The sequence below is a fragment of the Delphinapterus leucas genome, chromosome 12 (assembly GCF_059928025.1).
Source record: "Delphinapterus leucas isolate spDelLeu-1000000601 "Yukka" chromosome 12, BTC_Dleu_Yukka2, whole genome shotgun sequence".
Classification (NCBI taxonomy): Eukaryota; Metazoa; Chordata; class Mammalia; order Artiodactyla; family Monodontidae; genus Delphinapterus; species Delphinapterus leucas.
This window is the reverse complement of record NC_143140.1, coordinates 66,587,723-66,608,182: the sequence shown is the minus strand read 5'-3', so window position 1 is coordinate 66,608,182 and position 20,460 is coordinate 66,587,723. Positions and strand designations below refer to the sequence as shown.

The 20,460-nt window shown below is 40.7% G+C and overlaps 1 protein-coding gene across 6 annotated transcripts in view; it reads left to right on the top strand.

Annotated features, from left to right (window-relative positions):
• Positions 1-20,038, top strand: part of SLC18B1 (solute carrier family 18 member B1) — a 30,338-nt gene extending 10,300 nt beyond the window's left edge. For 2 of the 6 annotated variants that reach the window (XM_022556877.3, XM_022556885.2), the window contains exons 6-14: positions 1,726-1,882; positions 5,864-6,000; positions 9,108-9,209; positions 10,507-10,598; positions 13,007-13,102; positions 14,800-14,874; positions 15,570-15,663; positions 15,760-15,812; positions 16,039-20,037. In XM_022556877.3, the coding sequence (XP_022412585.1) occupies positions 1,726-1,882; positions 5,864-6,000; positions 9,108-9,209; positions 10,507-10,598; positions 13,007-13,102; positions 14,800-14,874; positions 15,570-15,663; positions 15,760-15,812; positions 16,039-16,105 (873 nt within the window). In that variant the 3' untranslated portion in view covers positions 16,106-20,037. Of the gene's footprint in view, positions 1-1,725; positions 1,883-5,863; positions 6,001-9,107; positions 9,210-10,506; positions 10,599-13,006; positions 13,103-14,361; positions 14,476-14,758; positions 14,875-15,569; positions 15,664-15,759; positions 15,813-16,038 lie in introns of those variants that run through there. The other 4 variants (XR_002642486.2, XR_002642488.2, XM_022556890.3 and 1 more) reach the window with 4 other exon arrangements.
• The last annotated feature ends 422 nt before the right edge of the window (positions 20,039-20,460 follow it).

The window sequence follows — 20,460 nt, the reverse complement described above, 5'->3', positions numbered from 1 at the left end:
TCTACTTAGGTGCTCTTCCTGGGCTTAGAAGCCCCTGAATGGGCAAAACCAAATGTTCTTTTTACCCCTTAAAAAATAAAAAAACCCTCTCTAATAGTATTTTGTTGTCTCTCTATAGCCTAGATTGTAGCTAGGCCGCCTGAAGCAGATTTATACTAGAGCCCTTCCTCCACTTTTCCCAGGTTCACGGAAAGGACCTTAGAGATCATTCTGAAGTCCATAAATGCTTCTGTGCAGTCAGTCTGAGGAGCGCCCTCTTATTTTACCAAAAAAATCCAGAGCCTGGTAGCATCGTATTGGCGTACATTCTCATATATTGCCTCCGCGCCTCGACACCAGGTATTAGTGACATACCAGGTTCCTGTCCTAGCTCTTGGCTGCTGTCTCCCTGATCCCAACTAGCCTTTCCCATAGCTCACTCCTCTGGACCCAGACATCCCCGAAGGACTCCTGGTTTGCATCGCAGAGCAGGCACCACCCTCAGAGACCTCAGGGTCTAATCAGCTCAGTACCAAGGATTCTCCCATTTACCCATATTAATACTACAGTTTGAAAGTTTTGACACTCAGGTAAACTGTTTGCTGTATAAATATAAATCTTCACACTTTTATTAAATATATGTACACATATATTTATACACCCATGTAAGTATATATATATATGTATGTATATATATCTGTATAGATTCACTTTAGGTTCTGTAGTCATTTGCCATGCAGTGGTGGCCACTGTAACAGGTGTACTGTTTACATTTCTCAAGAAGGGTTCAGAAGGATGCTAATCCATTGACATGCTCTGTAAGACAAGGTTTTGTGGCAAAACATGTTTGGAGTGTGCCTTTGCTGTCCTGCAACTTAGAGATGGCCAGTTCACATTAGAGTATTTCATTTTATATGTCAACAGTCTATTTACAACATTTTCCCATAGGATTGTGTTTTTTCTTTTTTCTAAATTTTTTTTAAATATGTTTATTTATTTATTTGGCTGCATTGGGTCTTCGTTGCTGCACGCAGGCTTTCTCTAGTTGCGGCGAGCAATAGCTACTGCTTCTTGTGGTACACAGGCTTCTCATTGCAGTGGCTTCTCTTGTGGAGCATGGGCTCTAGGTGCGTGGGCTTCAGTAGTTGTGGCATGCGGGCTCAGTAGTTGTGGCTCGTGGGCTCAGTAGTTGTGGCGTATGGGCTTACTTGCTCCACGGCACGTGGGATCTTCCCGGACCAGGGATCCAATCCGTGTCCCCAGCATTGGCAGGCAGATTCTTAACCACTGCACCACCAGGGAAGTTCCTCCCATAGGACTGTTGATTTTTCTCATTGATTAGTAGTTGCTCTTATGATGCATTTGGGAAATTAGTCCTTTGTCAGTATTTTTTCCCCATTCTTCATTTGTCTTTTGATTTTTTTTTGCCATTCATAGTTTTTCATATTTTCATGTAATCAGATTTATCAGTCTTTTCTTTTGTGTCTTCTAAGTTTTTATGTCATAATTAGAAAATTTACCTCACCATAAGGATTAGAAAACAAAAAACTCTCATTTTTAATTTTTCTAGTACTTATATGATTTTAATATGTATGTTTAAATTTTTGGTCCATCTTGGGTGTGTGTGTGGTATGTGTATAAATTGTAAAGTGGATAGAATTTTTTTCAGATCCTGCCCATTAAATCTTTGTTCATTTTTCAAACAAAATATATTAACTCAATTTTCTTTTGTTTTCCCATTTGTAGGGAAGTCTTGAGACTTTTTCTGGACTGGGTCTAGTACTAGGGCCTCCTTTGGGTGGCTTCTTGTATCAATCCTTTGGCTATGAGGTGCCTTTCATTCTTCTGGGATGCATAGTTCTGCTGATGGTTCCCCTCAACATGTGTATTTTACCTAATTATGGTAAGGCCTCATATATTACTCACTTTAAGAACCTTAAATTTAAGTATTTTTATGCTTTTGTAGGAGACGAATATCTCCTCCCTCTTGCCTTTCCCTCCCACCCTCCCTATGCCACCCCTCCAGGTGGTCACAAAGCACCGAGCTGATCTCCCTGTGCTATGCGTTTGCTTCCCACTAGCTATCTATTTTACGTTTGGAGTGTATATATGTCAGTGCCACTCTCTCACTTTGTCCCAGCTTCCCCTTCCCCACGCCCTGTGTCCTCAAGTCCATTCTCTACGTCTGCATCTTTATTCTTGTCCTGCTCCTAGGTTCATCAGAACCATTTTTTTTTTTTTTAGATTCCATATATATGTGTTAGCATACAGTATTTGTTTTTCTCTTTCTGACTTACTTCACTCTGTATGACAGACTCTAGGTTCATCCACCTCACTACAAACGACCCAATTTCGTTCCTTTTTATGGCCGAGTAATATTCCATTGTATATATGTACCACATCTTCTTTATCCATTCATCTGTCTATGGACACTTAGGTTGCTTCCATGACCTGGATATTGTAAATAGTGCTGCCATGAACATTGTGGTACATGACTCATTTTGAATTATGGTTTTCTCAGGGTATATGCCCAGGAGTGGGATTGCTGGGTCATATGGTAATTCTGTTTTTAGTTTTTTAAGGAACCTCCATACTGTTCTCCATAGTGGCTGTATCAATTTACATTCCCATCAGTAGTGCAAGAGGGTTCCCTTTTCTCCACACCCTCTCCAGCATTTGTTGTTTGTAGATTTTCTGATGATGCCTATTCTGACCGGTGTGAGGTAATTCCTCATTGTGGTTTTGATTTGCATTTCTCTAATGATTAGTGATGTTGAGCATTCTTTCATGTGTTTGTTGGCAATCTGTATATCTTCTTTGGAGAAATGTCTATTTAGATCTTTTGCCCATTAAAAATGGTTTGGCAAACTTTCTGTTTATCTAAAGAAGGATCTTCTAAAAAAAAAAACAAAAAACAAAAGAAGGATCTTCTCTTTAGATTGAATGGAAAAATCTGGTATTTTTTTTAAATCTCAAAAATTGATAATGTTAAGGGTATAAATATTGATTTAGGGGTTCCCATTGAGTACCTTTAAATATTAATGTTTTAGGAAAGCTTATAGATAGAAGCTAGAAAATTAAATTTTCTTTTATTTTGATGATATTGGCAGAATTTTGTTCTATAAGTTCCACCTCACTCATTTAACTGCTTCTAGACCCATGAACAATGTAGCTTTAGGTTTGGGTGTCTAAGAGTCAACTTCGGTCCCTCCCTCTCTCTCATCCTTTATATCTGCTCACCAAGTCACCTCTTCCATACTGCACTAAAGAAATATTTTTAAAACACAGTCAAGTACATGACAATCCTCTTAATAAAAATCCCTAAATCCATGAAATGAGAGCTTTATCCTGAAAGCCGCTAGGAGCTGTTGTTAGGTGTCAGCAGGGGAGTCACATGAGCTGGACTATCTCCCACTTCTACTCTACCTAACTCCTACTCATCCTTCAAAACTTAATTTGTATGATCTCTTCTGGGAGGTTTTTCTGAACCTTCTCAATCAATGATCTAAATGCTAAGTCACTAGTGCCACAGTGCTCTGCATTTTTCCTGCCCCTTCACACCTGAGGGCCACACCACTTCCTCATCTCTAAGAGCAGTTTCCTGTGGCAGGCATTGTCAACCATGGAGTCCTGTCCCTCCAAGAAGAATGTATCAGAATTGGAGGAAGCAGAGAGAATACCTGAGTAGCTTGGAAAAGCTTCCCAGGTGATTTTGTCACGTGCCTCTGGAAGTAGGTATCACCTACTTGGGCTTCATCAACAGCTTAGTTAAACTCATTATGTGTTCATTTTCATGTACATTCCTGTATGTTCTTATTGCGATAATCCCCTTTCCCACTTTGGATTTAGAGAAAGGGACCATTTATGCCATAATAATTTGTCTTATACCATACATCCATAATACCTTCTATATGCATAATAAATGTAATTGATTACAGTTGATCTTTTATCATTTATATTTTAAAGGTGACTAATAAACATCTGTAATATACAGTCCAAAATCCACACCCAGTGAAGTCTCCCTGCTGGCACTGCCACACTGAGCCACATGGTGGTGCCTATCCCCGTTCTAAGTCAGATCTGTAGTTAAACATCCTAGGCTGGGCTCACAATTGGTTCATCATTGAATATTTGGCTAATAGCTAAGGAACGAACACCACGGTTTAACTTTATCCCTCATATCCTGCCAAAGTCCAAGTGTAGAACTTAAAATAGTTGAACCACACTTTATGCTTTTTTGGTACTTTGCTCCCTACTGGATCATTATTCACCAAGAATTTATTGAGTAATGAACTGTGGTGGGTGCTTTTGGAGAAATGAGGATATGTCAGTGCTGATTTGGCCCTCAGAGAGCTTCCTGGCCTGGCTCAGTGCACAGTCTCCTAACTCGTCCCCCTGTCTGCATTTCCCAGGAGACCACGGAGGGGTCTCTTTAAACCACAGATCTGATTCTCAGTCTTTGTTTGCAGTGTCTAGTGATTTCCCGGGCTTCTTAGCCTATTTTACAAGTGCTGCATAATCTTAGCACTCCATCCTTCTCCAATGTGATCTCTCTTCCCTACCCTCCAATTTCCGTCCTCCACCTTTGCTTCTGCTCTTTCATTTCCTCAAACAGAATAGTTTTCCCTCACTTCTGAGTCTTGGAATGAGCCATTCCTGGATAATATGCCTGGATTATTCTTTCCTCCTTCTTTGCTTGTTCATCTCAAGCTCATCTTTTAGGCAGCAACTTAGATATCACTACTTTTGGAAATTCTTTCCTAAACAGCTTTCCCTGTTTTTTTAAGGCAACCCTCTCATATGCTCCAATCCATACCCTCCTAGCTCCATCCTAGCTCTCTCCACGCCTTACTGTATCTTCTCTGTGAGGTCAGGGCCTGGGTTTGTCTCCTTTGCCTTTGTCTGCCCAGCATTTTGCATGGTATCTGACTCAGCATAGATTTTGTTCAGTAAATTAGTTGGAAGACAGGAAAGTCATCAAACAGTAGTAAACCACGTAAAATGAAATACAGTTTAAGTGCTAAATTACATGGTATAGATTAGAAGTGCAGTAGGAAACAGGTAAAACTTGTGGCGTAATTAGAGTCACAGCCAGACTTTACAGAGTGAATAGAACTTGAAAAATTAGCAGGGGAAAAAGAAGGGAGTTGTAGGATATGATTGGCGGCTTGGAAACAACCATGCCTGGTGCTTGGGACGGTGCAGAAGTTGTGTTGCTGTTGGAATGGCAGGACATGAGGTTGCTGTTCAACTGACCTTTACTGCCAAATGGAATGTACACGTGATTCAGTAGCATCTCATTCTTTTTTTTTTTTTTTTTGGCCGTACCACACGGCATGCAGGATCTTAGTTCCCTGACCAGGGATCGAACCCATGCTCCCTGCAGTGGAAGCAGGGAGTCCTAACCACTGGACTGCCAGGGAAGTCCCGAGCATCCCTTTCAATCCAGTGTTTTTTTTCACGAGCAGAAAAAAGTTGTTTTGTATTCTTTGATTAACTCAGATTCCTCCTCAGCACACACACATTTTTCCCCGATAAAGCGTCTGGCTTTTCCTATGCATCAAATCAAACTTTACATATTCTCTACCCCATCTGGGAAGGCCTCACTGACTTCTAGGTTATGACCCGTAACCAAGACTGCTTCTTCTCCTCACACTCTGATTCCAGTTGATTCTTTTTGAACTAGAGAAATTATTTTTAAGAACACTGAAATGGCCTCTAGGTTTGAATAACTTATATGCAAATTTTAGGCAAACTCAAACGTGTGTTTATTTTGATTACTGGATAAAGGTGACCTTACCAATTTTACTTTTCAAAATAGATTGAAAGATAAAGTTAAGCAATTTTCATTACTCTAATTTCTTTTTTTATTTTTACTCCACAGAGTCTGATCCAGGGAAACACTCATTCTGGAAACTCATCATTTTACCCAAGGTTGCCTTTATATCCCTCGTCATTACCTCACTCAGCTCAGGTTTTGGCTTCCTTGATCCTACGCTGTCCCTCTTTGTTTTGGAGAAGGTGAGTAGCCTGGTGATGCAGACCTCCACATTGTAGCGGGTGGACATAATTGCTTGCTCTTGGGCCCTGCTTGATGGAAAATCCTAGGAGTGGCTTCAAGAAGGAGGCAGAATGAGAGCTACTCACCAAGACAGCCTGTACCTTCCCTCTGTGATGTCCCTATAACTAGGGGTCTGATTTGGTGTAAATGAAAGAAGCCTTTCATCTGGTCTCCTTTTTCCAAGGCCTTGCTCGAGTCATCATAGGTCTGGCTTGGGCAACATCCTGGCTGCTTAATAAGGATACTTTCCTCTGTTTTGATTCCAGTGAGGCATTTGGGATACTTAGTGGCTCATTTAACGTGAGGTGTCCCTTCTTTTCTGGGTCCATTTACTTTTTAGTCTATTGCATACATATTCAAAAGACTGTGGGCTATATTAATCTGAGATGAGAGAAAGGAACCAAGAATCTCTCTCCATCTTTTTTTTTTTCGGTATGCGGGCCTCTCACCGTTGTGGCCTCTCCCGCTGCGGAGCACAGGCTCCGGACGCGCAGGCTCAGCGGCCATGGCTCACAGGCTCAGCTGCTCCACGGCATGTGGGGTCCTCCTGGACCGGGCCACGAACCCGCGTCCCCTGCATCGGCAGGTGGACTCTCAACCACTGCGCCACCAGGGAAGCCCTCCATCTTCTTAATGCTGAAAATTATATACTGAATTTTAAAGTTTGATGTTATAGCAATTTGTTCTTAGATATTTTTGAAAAAAGATTATTAATAAATAATGCAATAAATTACTAAGTCTGATAGTTAATTATCCTGGAGAATTAATCTGTGTTTATAAAGATAGAAATCTACTACCTGCAGTCCATACTCACTTTATTTGAGGCCCTAGAATGAAAAAAGCACTGTTACCAGAAACACAACCCCTTCAAGTCAGTAAAGACAGTTTTGGGTATTTCACAGGTAAACTTGGGGACTGTTAATTTAGTGCCGGACCCAAGTTTTGGAAAATAATATAATATCACACTTAAGAAGTGAGCATCTATGAGGTAATGCATAAGAAAAATACTTTGTATTTATGGTGACACATTCCATTCACATTATCAACAACGTGTCTCTTTTTTTAAAATATAAATTTATTTATTTATTTATTTTTGGCTGCATTGGGTTCATTGCTGCACGCGGCTTTCTCTAGTTGCAGAGAGCGGGGGCTACTCTTCATTGCGGTGTGCAGGCTTCTCATTGCGGTGGCTTCTCTTGTTGCGGAGCTCAGGCTCTAGCTGTGTGGGCTTCAGTAGTTGTGGCACATGGGCTCAGTAGTTGTGGCTCGTGGGCTCTAGAGCACAGGCTCAGTAGTTGTGACACACAGGCTTAGTTGCTCTGCAATATGTGGGATCTTCCTGGACCAAGGCTTGAACCTGTGTCCCCTGCACTGGCAGGCACTGAACAACCAGGGAAGCCCAACAACGTGTTTCTTTAAGTCATTTTTCTGTTCTTTTAAGAAGTGTGTCCAAACAATGAAAAAAAAAATTTGTAACCAATCTCTCATAAACCCAAGTTGCTCGTGTCTAACTTATAAAAAAATCCTTAGAAAGGTACTTTCTGGTTTTTCTATCCAATTTTTGTTCCTGTTGCCCTTCTTCTGCCTTCTTAACAGTTTTTTGTATTGGCTGTTTGCTGTCCAGTCGCTCAGCCTTTTAGGGAAGGAGGGCTCCACCCTGTCTCCCCCGTTGTAAAATCAGAAGAGGACATTTCTGACTTTTGTATCTTGCAACTGTCTTTAAACGGCTGATTTTTAGCTTGAGTTATGTCATTAAAATTATTCAAACATATACTGATGTATAAATAGATCTCATAGGCTTAATTAAGGATTAGTTAAGGAAATTAAGGAAAATGAGAACAACCCAGATAACCAAGAAAGGCATTTATATCATGTTGGTAACAGTAACGGTAGCAGAGTTATGAGGTAGCTTACTACTTTAGAAGCCTTTTAAAATGTGTCATACCATCTAATTCTTTAATTAGAAATTTATATCTCTTTGAGATGGATAGAATAGATATTATTGTCAGTGTTTTTTACACCAGTGCACTTCAGTCTGAGAGCAGTGAGCATACCTGGGATTTTTGTTAGAAATGCACATTCTCAGGCCTCATCCCAGACTTTTTGAATCAGAAATTCAAGGGCTGGCATCCAAGAACCTCTTATAAGAAGTTCTCCAGACTTCTCTGGTGGCTCAGTGGTTAAGAATCCACCTGCCAATGCAGGGGACACGGGTTTGAGCCCTGGTCCGGGAAGATCCCACATGCCTCGGAGCAACTAAGCCCACGCATCACAACTACTGAGCCTGTGCTCTAGAGCCTACGAGCCACAACTACTGAGCCCGTGTGCCACAACTACTGAAGCCCACACACCTAGAGCCTGTGCTCCACAACAAGAGAAGCCACCACAATGAGAAGCCCACGCACCTCAAGGAAGAGTAGCCCCCGCTCGCAGCAACTAGAGAAAGCTCGTGCACAGCAACGAAGACCCGATGCAGCCCAAAATAAATAAATTTATTTTTTAAAAAACCCACAAGTTCTCTAGGTAATTTTTTGTGCATACTAACGTTTGCAAAGCACTGATTGACATGTAAAAATGCTATGATTCATAGAAGGATAATTATACTATATTTAATGTCAAATGCTACAAATCAAAAACATCCAGGACTTCTGACCTGTAGTTAGGCTTTTTCCCCTATAGAGAAAATGTAATCCGTTTATAAGAGTAAGACAGGGCTTCCCTGGTGGCGCAGTGGTTGGGAGTCCACCTGCCGATGCAGGGGATGCGGGTTCATGCCCCGGTCCGGGAGGATCCCACTTGCCGCGGAGCGGCTGGGCCCTTGAGCCATGGCCGCTGGGCCTGCGCGTCCGGGGCCTGTGCTCCGCAGCGGGAGAGGCCACAACAGTGAGAGGCCCGTGTACCAAAAAAAAAAAAAAAAAGAGTAAGACAAAAATTAGGCAGGTTGCTGACTGTTAGTAGTAGCCTCATGGCAGATAGTAAGAGCTGAAGAAATGGTAGAAGGAAAAGATAGATATTTATTGAAAAAATGACTTAACCATGTAACTTTAACACAGGATTTCTTTTACAGTTTAATTTACCAGCTGGATATGTGGGACTGGTATTCCTGGGTTTGGCACTATCCTACACCATTTCTTCACCGCTGGTGGGCCTACTCAGTGATAAAATGCCAGTATGTATGCTTTATCGATGTTTAAGAGTTACTTTTGTATGTCTAGACTGGTGATTGTCCAACTGTACTTCCTGAACTCTAGAGGTCCACTGATTAGAATTAAAATATTCAGTTTTTAAAAAATGTTTATCTTTATTGAGGTATAGTTGACAAATAAAATTGTAAGATATTTAAAGTATACATCATGGTGATTTGGTATACATACACCCTGAGAAAGGATCCCCTCCACCTGGTGAATTAACATATCCATCACCACAGTTACCTTTTTGGGGGGGGGTGGAGAGCAGTGAGAACATTTAAATTTTAATATATTCAATTTTTTAAGCTGATGGAGAGGTTCCAGTGTGAGGTCTCAGTATGTGCCAACCCGCCATCACCCTGAACAGGTTCACTTTTTAATTGCTTCATCTGGGAAAAGAGGAGGAGTCTTATGCTAAAACTGTTGAAAAACTCTTGGATTAGACTTTCTAAAGGAAAAAGTTCCCTTGATGCAAAAAAGTGGTTTGACCTTAATAAGTAGGGCAGAGCCCCAAAAGTAGTTAGGACTTGACCAAGGTGAGAGGATAGAATTTAGTTTTTCTGTGGGAGTGAAAGGATTGGTCGTGTAAATATGCCTCAGTTATCCCATAGCCATCCTGACAGAAAATCCTTTCTAGTCTCCTTTAACTAGGTCTAAACCATTCAGTCCAGATGACTAGTATACAGAGCTAGTACTGTTAGCCAGGTCTCAAGCTTCTATGACTTTAGTGCTTATTTTTGTGTTTCCCCTCTTAATTAGATGTGGGTATATATTTATGAAGACTTATTACATGGAGATTACTTGGTAATCCAGGTGGAAAAAAGCAAGTGTCTTAAACAGTGTTTGTAACTTAGTTTTAAGGCATAACCTTATATAACTGAACAGATACCGTACCCCTATAACTTTTAGCCTGTGTTTGAGTAGTTTATAAGGAAACATTTTATTTGGTACTTTTTAATAATGTGAATTTTCTAGATAGTGCATCTACTTGGTCATTCCTTGTGGTGACTGCTTTTTAAATTGTTATATTTGGAACAGTTTATCACGTGCAAAATCTACAATACAATCCCTTTCCAAGGAATACTTGTCCTTTGCTCAACCCCTGCCTTGGGGTATATTGCACTCGCTTTTGTGTTTTCTCTTACATGTAAAATTTTGTTTTCTCCAATGTATTTGGATTTTTTAATATCATGACTTGTGTTCTTCAATGATTTCTTTATTTTCCTGAACTATGGAAGATCTTTACCTCTAAGAGTTTCTGTGGTCTTTCTTTATCAGCATCTAAGGAAATGGCTTCTCGTTTTTGGAAACTTAATCACAGCAGGGTGCTACATTCTCTTAGGACCTGCCCCATTCTTGCACATTAAGAGGTAATTTTTTTTCTTCTTTTGAATTTGTGGCAAAATAACATTAGGAATTATTTAAAAAATTTTTGGTGTAACACTAATATGCTTAGTATCTTTGAATCTTATTTAAATAATTACCAGATTTAGGACTATATTGAATTGTTTGTTTTACTGACAGTATTACTGGATGCTAGCAGTGGTCTAGGCAAACAGGAATGCATAACATCTGAATCAAATGATAAAAATGCTTATTCTCCCTTTGTATTTCAATTGCACATTTGTACTTTATTTTAGTTAATTTTTAAAAAATTTATTATTTATTTTTGGCTGCGTTGGGTCTTTGTTGCTGCACGCGGGCTTTCTCTAGTTGTGGCGAGCATGGGCTACTCTCTGTTGTGGTGTGTGGGCTTCTCCTTGCGGTGGCTTCTCTTGTTGCGGAGCACAGGCTCTAGACGCGCGGGCTTCAGTAGTTGTGGCACCCGGGCTCAGTAGTTGTGGCTCGTGGGCTCTAGAGCTCAGGCTCAGTAGTTGTGGCACACGGGCTTAGTTTCTCCACGTCATGTGGGATCTTCCTGGACCAGGGCTCGAATCCGTGTCCCCTGCATTGGCAGGCGGATTCTTACCCACTGCTCCACCAGGGAAGTCCTGTACTTTATTTTAAAAGTAGCATTTGTTATCTACCTTTAGCTGATAGTTCTTAGAATATACTTTTGTTTTCTCTATTCCTTCTTGCCCCTTGAGGAGGGAACTAAATCATTTTTGTTTCTGTATCATCCTTAGCATATGGTAGCTACTTAATAAAGCTTGTTTATTTTTTTTAAGAAGATGGTGGGGGTAGGAGTTTATTAATTAATTTATTTATTTTTGCTGTGTTGGGTCTTCGTTTCTGTGCGAGGGCTTCCTCTAGTTGTGGCAAGCGGGGGCCACTCTTCATCGCGGTGCGCGGGCCTCTCACTATCGCAGCCTCTCTTGTTGCGGAGCACAGGCTCCAGACGCACAGGCTCAGTAGTTGTGGCACACGGGCCTAGCTGCTCCATGGCATGTGGGATCCTCCCAGACCAGGGCTCGAACCCGTGTCCCCTGCATTAGCAGGCAGATTCTCAACCACTGCGCCGCCAGGGAAGCCCAAGCTTGTTTATTATCATTTATTTTCTAAAATAAAATGAGCTACTTAGAGCTTTTTAGGTACCTCTGGGACAAAACATGATATGGATAAAGGAATGATTTCAGAGTCTTTCAGATTTGGGTTTGTATTTGGGCTTTGCCCCTTCCTTGGTATGTGAACTTGAGCAAATAATATAATTTCCAAGAGCCTCAGTTTTCTTATCCACCAAAAAAGCCAATAATAGTACTGTTGAAATAATTTTCTAGGCTCAAGATAGAGTGACTCCAGCCCAGGGTTCCATGTCAGCAAACCAAAACTTAGAAAACTTTCATGTCCCTGTAAATGCTCCTCTTGACCAGAAAAGCAGTCTATCCTGTCACCCAGTCACCCCCAAACGCCAAGCCACCAACTGTGGGCCGCTCACCCCAAACAAGATGGACTGCGTAGCCCCAGACAATCAGATATTTACCTGTTTTTCTCTTCCTTGTTTTTTTTTTTGTGTGTGTGGTACGCGGGCCTCTCACTGTTGTGGCCTCTCCCGTTGCGGAGCACAGGCTCCGGACGCGCAGGCTCAGCAGCCATGGCTCACGGGCCCAGCCGCTCTGCGGCATGCGGGATCTTCCCGGACCGGGGCACGAACCCGTGTCCCCTGCATCGGCAGGCGGACTCTCAACCACTGCGCCGCCAGGGAAGCCCCTCTTCCTTGTTTTTTTTTCCTTATCCTGTAAAAACTTCCTGCCTTCTATCCCATTTTTCAGTTCTCCAAAATGAGACCATCCACTTCATGAAGTGTTAAATAAAGTTTGTTTGTATCACCTAGATTGTCTTCTTTAATCATTTTTAACAGACTTACATGGCAGGGTTGCTGCAAGCATTCAGTAGAATAATGGATATGAAGTAACTGACGTAGGGCCCGACATGGAACACGTAGCAGGTTCCTGTCACTTCCTTTACCATTTTCCTTCTGTGCCATTTTTCAGTCAGTGGAATTTCAAAGCCAAGTGCTTGAAGGAGCAACATTAACGTTGACATTTTAACCAACTTTGAAAGGCTTTTACATGGTGATAAGAAGGCAGGTCGACTCTGGGCATGTGACGTGTGTAACCAAAGATATTGGGATAGCAGGAGAAATTGATCATTGGCCCCCCTCAAAAACGTAAGGAGTTAAAAGGTGCTTTCACTGAACAAAATGGGATCAGATGGGGGTAAGGACCAGACTAGTCATGTCATCCGTGAAACGAACTTGTCTGAGATCCTGCCCGCCCTCCTTGGCGTGAAGCTTTGCTGTCTCTTTAAATGTTAACTTTTCTCCCAAACTCTCTTGCAGTCAGCTCTGGTTGTTGGTGCTGATATTAGTCATAAATGGTATCTCTGCTGGAATGAGTTTAATTTCAACTTTCCCAGAGATTCTCAGCTGCGCACAGTAAGTTACTTCCATGGCTTGAAGAACTGTATCGTGATTAGCAATAAACATCACAAGCTTCCTTGAATTTCTCATTTTGTAGGATGTTGGATATTTTTTTACAATACTAAATCTTCATGATTTCATGTCATGCAATATTGTGATTATAAATAGTATAAGCAAAAATACAATAATATAAATGATAATATATAGTAATATTAATACAATGATAGGTAAAATGGGTTGTGGATAGAGGCTTGGCTTAGTTTACACCTCGGTATAGGTATACTTCTAAAAAGCCAAAGCATATATATGTATAACTGAAGCACTTTGCCATAGAGTAGAAATTAGCACAGCATTGTAAATCAACAATACTTGAATAAATTAAAAAAAAAAAAAAAAGCCAAAGCGCAGTAGGAAGCCCTCAGCATCATTTCCCTCTCATAGAGGAGGTCCACACAAGGGCACAGAGTGACCAGGTAAATGGATTCTAGTAGCAATTCCAATGTGTGGGTTTTTCCTCCCTCACACCGCCAAGCTGGGTGTCCTGCAATTCAACTAATTCTGACACTATTTACCGGGAGATAACACCAGATCCCACAGGTTAGGGGCTCAGTCCCACAAGAGTGCCCTCTGTTTCAGATGCCAGTTTCAAATGCAGGTTGTTACCTATGTTTCTGACCGACTGGCTGTAAACCAGAGGTTCCAACGACCCCCTCCGTGGGTTCTCTTCATTTGCTAGAGCAGCTCATAGATCTCAGGAAACCAGTTCACTCACTAGCTACTGGCTTACTGCAAAGGATATTAAGGGATACAGATCAGCAGCCAGATGACAAGATATATAGGGCGATAAGGTCCCAAGCAGCAGAGCCTCTGTCCTTGTGGAGTTTGTGGCCCAGCACAATGGCACATGGAAGCATTCTGGCTTCCCAAGCTGGAAGCTTTCTGAACTCAGTCCTTCTGGGGTTTTATGGAAGCATCACTGCATATGCATGGCTGATTAAATCATTGGCCATTGGCGGTTGATTCAACCTCCACCCCCTCTCTCTATGGGGGAGGGATGTGTGGGGCTTGAAGTTCCAGCCCTCTAATCATATGTTGGTTCTCCAGGCAACGTGGGTGCTAGTCCCAAAGTCATCTCGGTAACATAACAAAAGACATTTTTTTTTATGGCTTTCATCACTTAAGAAATTCCACGGGTTTTAGGAGCTGTGTGCCGGAAATGGGGAAGAAGACCAAATGTATCTTTGTCACTTGGCCATCAGTCTTTTGTTTAATAGGCATAAAGATGAAGAACACAAAGTGAACTTGAGCAGGGAGAACACTGATGGCTCTGCTGTTGTCAGTTCAACAAGCCTCAAAGCAATGAGGAGCTGCCTCTGTATTTTCTAAAGGTTGCCCATCGTTCTCTCTACCTGTTCATATCATTTGAAGAATTTCTTAGTTAATTATATACTTTAATAAACATTTAATGCAAGTGGGTCACAATTCTTAATATTGTATCCTATATATGCAGTAGAAGTATTTTTAGAAAACCCTGGAGGAAATATTACTAGAGTAATATCTTCAAATGAGATTAGCTTTTTATTTTAGAAATGGAGTGTTCTTGCTGTTGGGTTTATCCAGATTATCCCTGGTTTATTTTTATACCATACACTATTCTTTTGTTTCATGCAGGTTTCCCTTTTAACCACAGACACACTCGTTTCTCTTTGCAGTGAAAATGGATTTGAAGAAGGATTAAGTACCTTGGGACTTGTGTCAGGTCTCTTTGGTGCATTGTGGTCAGTTGGGTGAGTAGCTATTGAATTTCGTTCACACCTGCAAGTTGGAAAATGCTAGCCCCATTTTACAGATGAAGAAATTGAGACACTGAGAGGTCAGATGAGTTGCCAGAAGGCACATAATTCACTTAGGGCAGAGCTACAGTTCTAATCCAGCTGTCTGACTTCAAGATCAATGGTTATACCAGCAGTTTTAATACATAATCAAAATGGTCTCATATACTTTGTCTTATTTAAGTGATATTTTAAAGTTCCTTTAACAGGAGCCTGTCTCAGTTTTGAAATGTATTCATTTATTCATTCATTTGTGTATTTATTTTTAACTCTCTACTATACCAGAGGGATAACTGTATGCTGGCCATGTAGCTATCATCAATAAGTGTGTACTGAGTTGTTTTAAATACAAATATCTAGAAGAGTAGAGAGAATAATATAAAGGTTCTTTTGAATGTATATCATCTTTTAAAAATTTTCATATAAGGCACCAACTTTTCAGAAGCAGTTATAATTTTAGGATTGTTTAAAAATTTTAAACATCATCACTGTCAGGTAGAATTATTTTCTTACACCTAATGCTCTGTCCAGGAATTGGCTTTTTTCGTTAGTGTCTATAGTTTCAATATAATGAATTGAAGCAGTCACGCAGCCTATAAGGAGTAACTTTTTTTTTGCACTATAATCCTCTTTCTTCTTTTCATTGTTAGTGCTTTTGTAGGACCAACGCTGGGAGGATTTCTGTATGAGAAAATTGGTTTTGAATGGGCAGCTGCTCTGCAGGGTCTCTGGGCTCTGACAAGTGTGAGTAATTAGTCTTTTACTTTCATTTTCCTTATGTTTATGGAGAAATGTGACTTGGATAATTGACATTAACCAGTACCTTTCATTGTGTTAAAGGGACTAGTGATGGGCTTGTTTTATCTACTGGAGCATTCAAGGAGAAGAAGGAGGTATGGTCAACTCTTGAGGTTTTTTTCTCCCTTTAAAAGTTGGCTTGTGGGAGGGGAAAAAAGACACCATTTGACATCCATTCTTCCACTCTGGAGATTTCTGGGCACTCTGAGCCTCATCACTTTATAAACACATTTACGGAAATAGTTGGATAGAGATGTAGGTACTGAGTTTTTTTTTAAGGTGAGAAATACTGAGGTTGGCCTCTTCTTTCCTTCAATGTAGATCTAAACTTCAAAATAGCCTCGGCACAGAGGAGGAACGGACTGCTCTCTTGCCTGATGAAACGTAGCCTTACCTTAGGGATGCCTACTGAAACGGGGCTGGGAGATGGATGCTCCTGGCCTTGAACTTCATCGCTGGAAGGATTTTCCTAATTTTTACACACAAAACTCCATGGACTCCACACCAGCATCCTGAAATTGTTAACATAGTTTTGGATGATCCTGTGTTGGGCTGCACATACTGTTGTCCTGAAGAGCTGGCCTGCTGAACCAGCCGTATTTGAAACCTTAAGTATGCAAAGAGTTGTTGAAAATCAACAAAAGTTTTTGGTTTTGAGTGACCAGATGTGGCCCTGAGGATGTTACTGACTCTAGGTGTCCTGTTTCCTCTGTTTACTTTTTATTCTGAGGGCACTGATTCTGTGACTGTACCCTTTTTATTAACAGGAAAAGAAATGATTTGAGATGCTTAACAATAATATAAAGATAACTCAAAATATACAGAATAATTACTGTGAAATCAGTTTTTAAAATATTTGCTTTCTCTGTGTCCTAAGATTTTTTTGTTTTTGTTCAAAAGGCAAAATTCCAGCCTACCATGGGAAAACTCTATTGCATACCCTGGCCATCAGTTCTTCTAAAACTTTTGTTTGTATGAAAGATACAAGAATAATATTACTTAACACTTCCAATTTTGTAACATGCTGTGAATTAGGATCTGGATTTATAAATAATGCTTGGTATAATATTATTCATTTCCCTTAATGTCTCTGTTTTAGTTCTATCATTTAAAAAAAAAAACATACTCCCAATAGATGTATCCCATTCCCAGAGCAAGTGAGCCCCCAGGAATGCTTGTTCTATGTTAGGGAAGGGGTTCCTCTGACTTCAGGTAAAATCCATGCTCTCGTTTGAAGTGAGTGAATCTCTGCTGTGCAACTCTCACCTCCTGATCCATTTTTATGCTGTAGTAGCCCCATTTACCCACCCACCCCTTTTTAGTAGAATAAATGTTTTTTATCTGTTTATTAATTCAAAAATATTTATTGAATGCCTTCTCTGAATTGACATTGCACTTGATCTTACAGATTTAGCTGTGATCAAGATAAACAGAGTCTAGTCTTTATGGAACTAATATTCCAGTGGAAGGGACAAGCAAGAAATAAATACCAGAATCTCTAGTTATCTTGCAGAGATGCTATGATGGAAAACAAAAACAAAAACCTGGTGATATGAAAGAGTAATTGGCTGGAGCTGATCAGATGTGAGGATCCTCATTTAGATAAGGCCTTGAACTGAGCTCTGAAGGATGAGAATGAGGCAGCCATTCTGAGGGGAGAGCCCTCCCTAGCATGTGCAAAACGGCTTGACGTGGTCAAAGAGAAGGCCGTGGCCCACGTGGCTGGAGTCTAGTAAACTGAGGAATTTGGGTGGGGGAGAGGAGCTGGCTTTTGAATGGCGGATTCTAGAATTTGATTCATATTTCAGGAAGGTCATTGTGTTTGCATGGCCAAGGTGAGTGGGGATGCGGATTACCAGGGGTGGAGGGAAATCTTTGGAAGCTTTGAGAGAGACATTAATGGTTTGGATCAGGAAGGTGGTGCTGAAGTAGAGAAAAGGATGTGTTTGGAAGTAGAACCAACAGGGTTTGCTGATAATGGACAGAGAAGGGGAGAGAAATTCAGGAAGACTCCTAAGATTTGGCTTGAGGGCATGGGTGGTCAACTGGTGCCTCTTAGTGAAACGGGGAAGAATGGTAGCGAAACAGATCTGGAAGAGGCACATTAAACCATGCCCTTTCACACCACCATAAGGAAAAAATAAATAAAATTTAAAGGATCACAATACTCAGGTTGGAGAAGATGAACAGCAACTGGACCACGGACTGTTTCGGAAGACTGTTTGGCATTAATTCCCCAAACTGAATATTCACAGTTCCCATGAACTCTTCACTCTTCTCCTCCCCCCAAGTCCCTTCGCCCTGAGAACTCCAGAGGCTGGTCCCTTGCCTGCCAAGCACAAGTGGCCTGTCACCCGCTTACCGGAGCGGCACCAGGACGAGTGTGACCCCAGCCCCCTGCACTCGTGTGCACTGCGGGAAGGGCCAGGCCTCGATCTCCCGGGTTAAATCGTCCTGGCCCCTCTCCAGGGCTTTAATTCCTCGGGCGCAGGATGCAGGCTAATGCGGGCCGGCCCCTCGTCCGCCCAGTGGCAGAGGATGCCGCCGAATGCCTGTAGTTCCCATTTGTACCACGTGGGGCCGCTATTAAAGCACCGCGGGGATCCAGCCGCTCAAAGCCGAGCCGCGGCGCCCGAGCTCGCACCGTTCCCACCCGGCGTCCCGGAGTCACTCAGGGCTGTCAGCCTATTACCGTTACCAGCGCTGCTGACTGTTGAGACTAGTTGAAGGTCAACGCAAAGATTCCAGGCTTACTGGCTAGAGAACTTTTTGTTCCCCCTCCGAACACGCCGCTGTCAGTACCTACTGTGGATACCAGTGTATTTAAAGCCGCTTTGTACAAAAACAACTTTGCCCCTTCCTCATTTTATGATTTTGAAGTATTAAGATAAATGACAAAAAAAGTTTAAAATATGAGAAACAATAGCAGAACTTTGAACCTTTTGAAACCAAAAGGTAGGTCAAAATTATCAAAGGAAACCTGTGTATGTGTTTATATTTATATATATTTATATTCATCTAAATGTAACAAAGTGCCCAATTTAAAAGCACTTTTTAAAAAATGAGACTGAATGTAGAATACAATAAATTAAAAAGTATCTTTTATGTTAAGGTCACGTTGCAACCTATACATATATGACATACAGACTAATCCCAAGGAAAAATAAAAAGGACAAACTTTTTAAAATCACAAATCGTTTTTTCAATTAAAACTTTTAAAAAATGTTTGAGGTAATTGTTGATTCACATGCAGTTGTAAGAAATAATACCCAGAGATCATCTGTCCTCTTTACCCAGGTTCCCCCAATGGTAACATCTTGCAACACTTAACAGTACAATATTATAACTAGGATATATTGGTAGAGTCGAGATAAAGAAAGATTCCCAGTCTTCAGTTGCCCATGCCCATACTTTTCTCTCACCCTCACTCCCTCCTTACTCTCTGGCCATCACTAATCTGTTCTCCATTTCTGTAATTTTGTCATTTCAAGAATCCTGCATGAATGGAATCTATTGTATGTTATTTTGGGGGATTGCCTTTTTCATTCAGCAGAATACTCTTGAAATCCATCCACATTGTTGCATGTGTCCATAGTTCATTTCTTACTGAGTAGTATTCCACGGCTTGGTTATTCATCTATTGAAGTGCATCTGGATTGTTTTCAGTTTGTGGGTAAAACAAATTAAGATGCTATGAACATTCATGTATAGGTTTTTGTGTGAAGATGTCTTCATTTCTCTGGGATAAATGCCCAGGAATACAACTGCTGAGTTGTGTGGTAATTGCATGATTAGTTTTTTTCCCCAAATAACCCATATATTTTACAAGGGAAATTTGATTTGGACAATAAATATTAAATATCATACATCAATGCAATATTCTATTGTTTATTAAGTTATCAGGATTTAAATATGTTAAACATACCTTCTCATATCTAGCTGGCAAAAGAGGTGGGTAATAAATACTGACATAGCCAACTAATTTTCATTAAGTACAATTAATAAGTGAGAAGTAAAACCTATATCTTTTATTTATATACGATCATAGCAAAAGGAAATGATCCAAAGACTATGATAGTTAGCTTTCCTTTGGTCTCACTGTCATATGTCCTCAACTTGTGAAATAAACACGCAGGAGAGTAAGAAACAACATACTTAAGACAGAAAAAATAAAATGTTATCCAAAGTACTAACAAATGAAACAAAAGCCTACTTATTCAGTTTTTCATTAGGAACAACTTGCAACTCTTAAAATATTTGCAGTAGTTTCTTTCAGAAAATCCGCAGCTCCACTTCGAATCCCAGTTTATTTATAGGTGACAATCTGAGAAAGCATGATGTTCAGTAATAACTTCTGGTTTATAGTTTAGTGCAATTGCAACAACAGTACTAAAATAAGCCAAATGCATTTCTGGTTGATCATGGTCAACAGTAGCACAAGTACAAAAAGCAGTATATTATTATCATTTTTTAAGTTTTTGTCATTTAAGGTAAATTTGAATACCAAATCAGTTAAGTCACGTTATTATATGTTTCAGAAATGGCAGCCGTGAGGGACTTTCCTGGCTGTCCAGGGGTTAAGACTCTGCGCTTCCACTGCAGGGACACCAGTTCGATCCCTGGTCGGGGAACTAAGATCCCACATGCTGCCCATTGAGGCTAAAAAAAAAAAAAAAATGACAGCCATGAAATCAGTTTTTGGATGAATATGAATAGGGTTTTTTTCTTTTGAGAATTAAAACC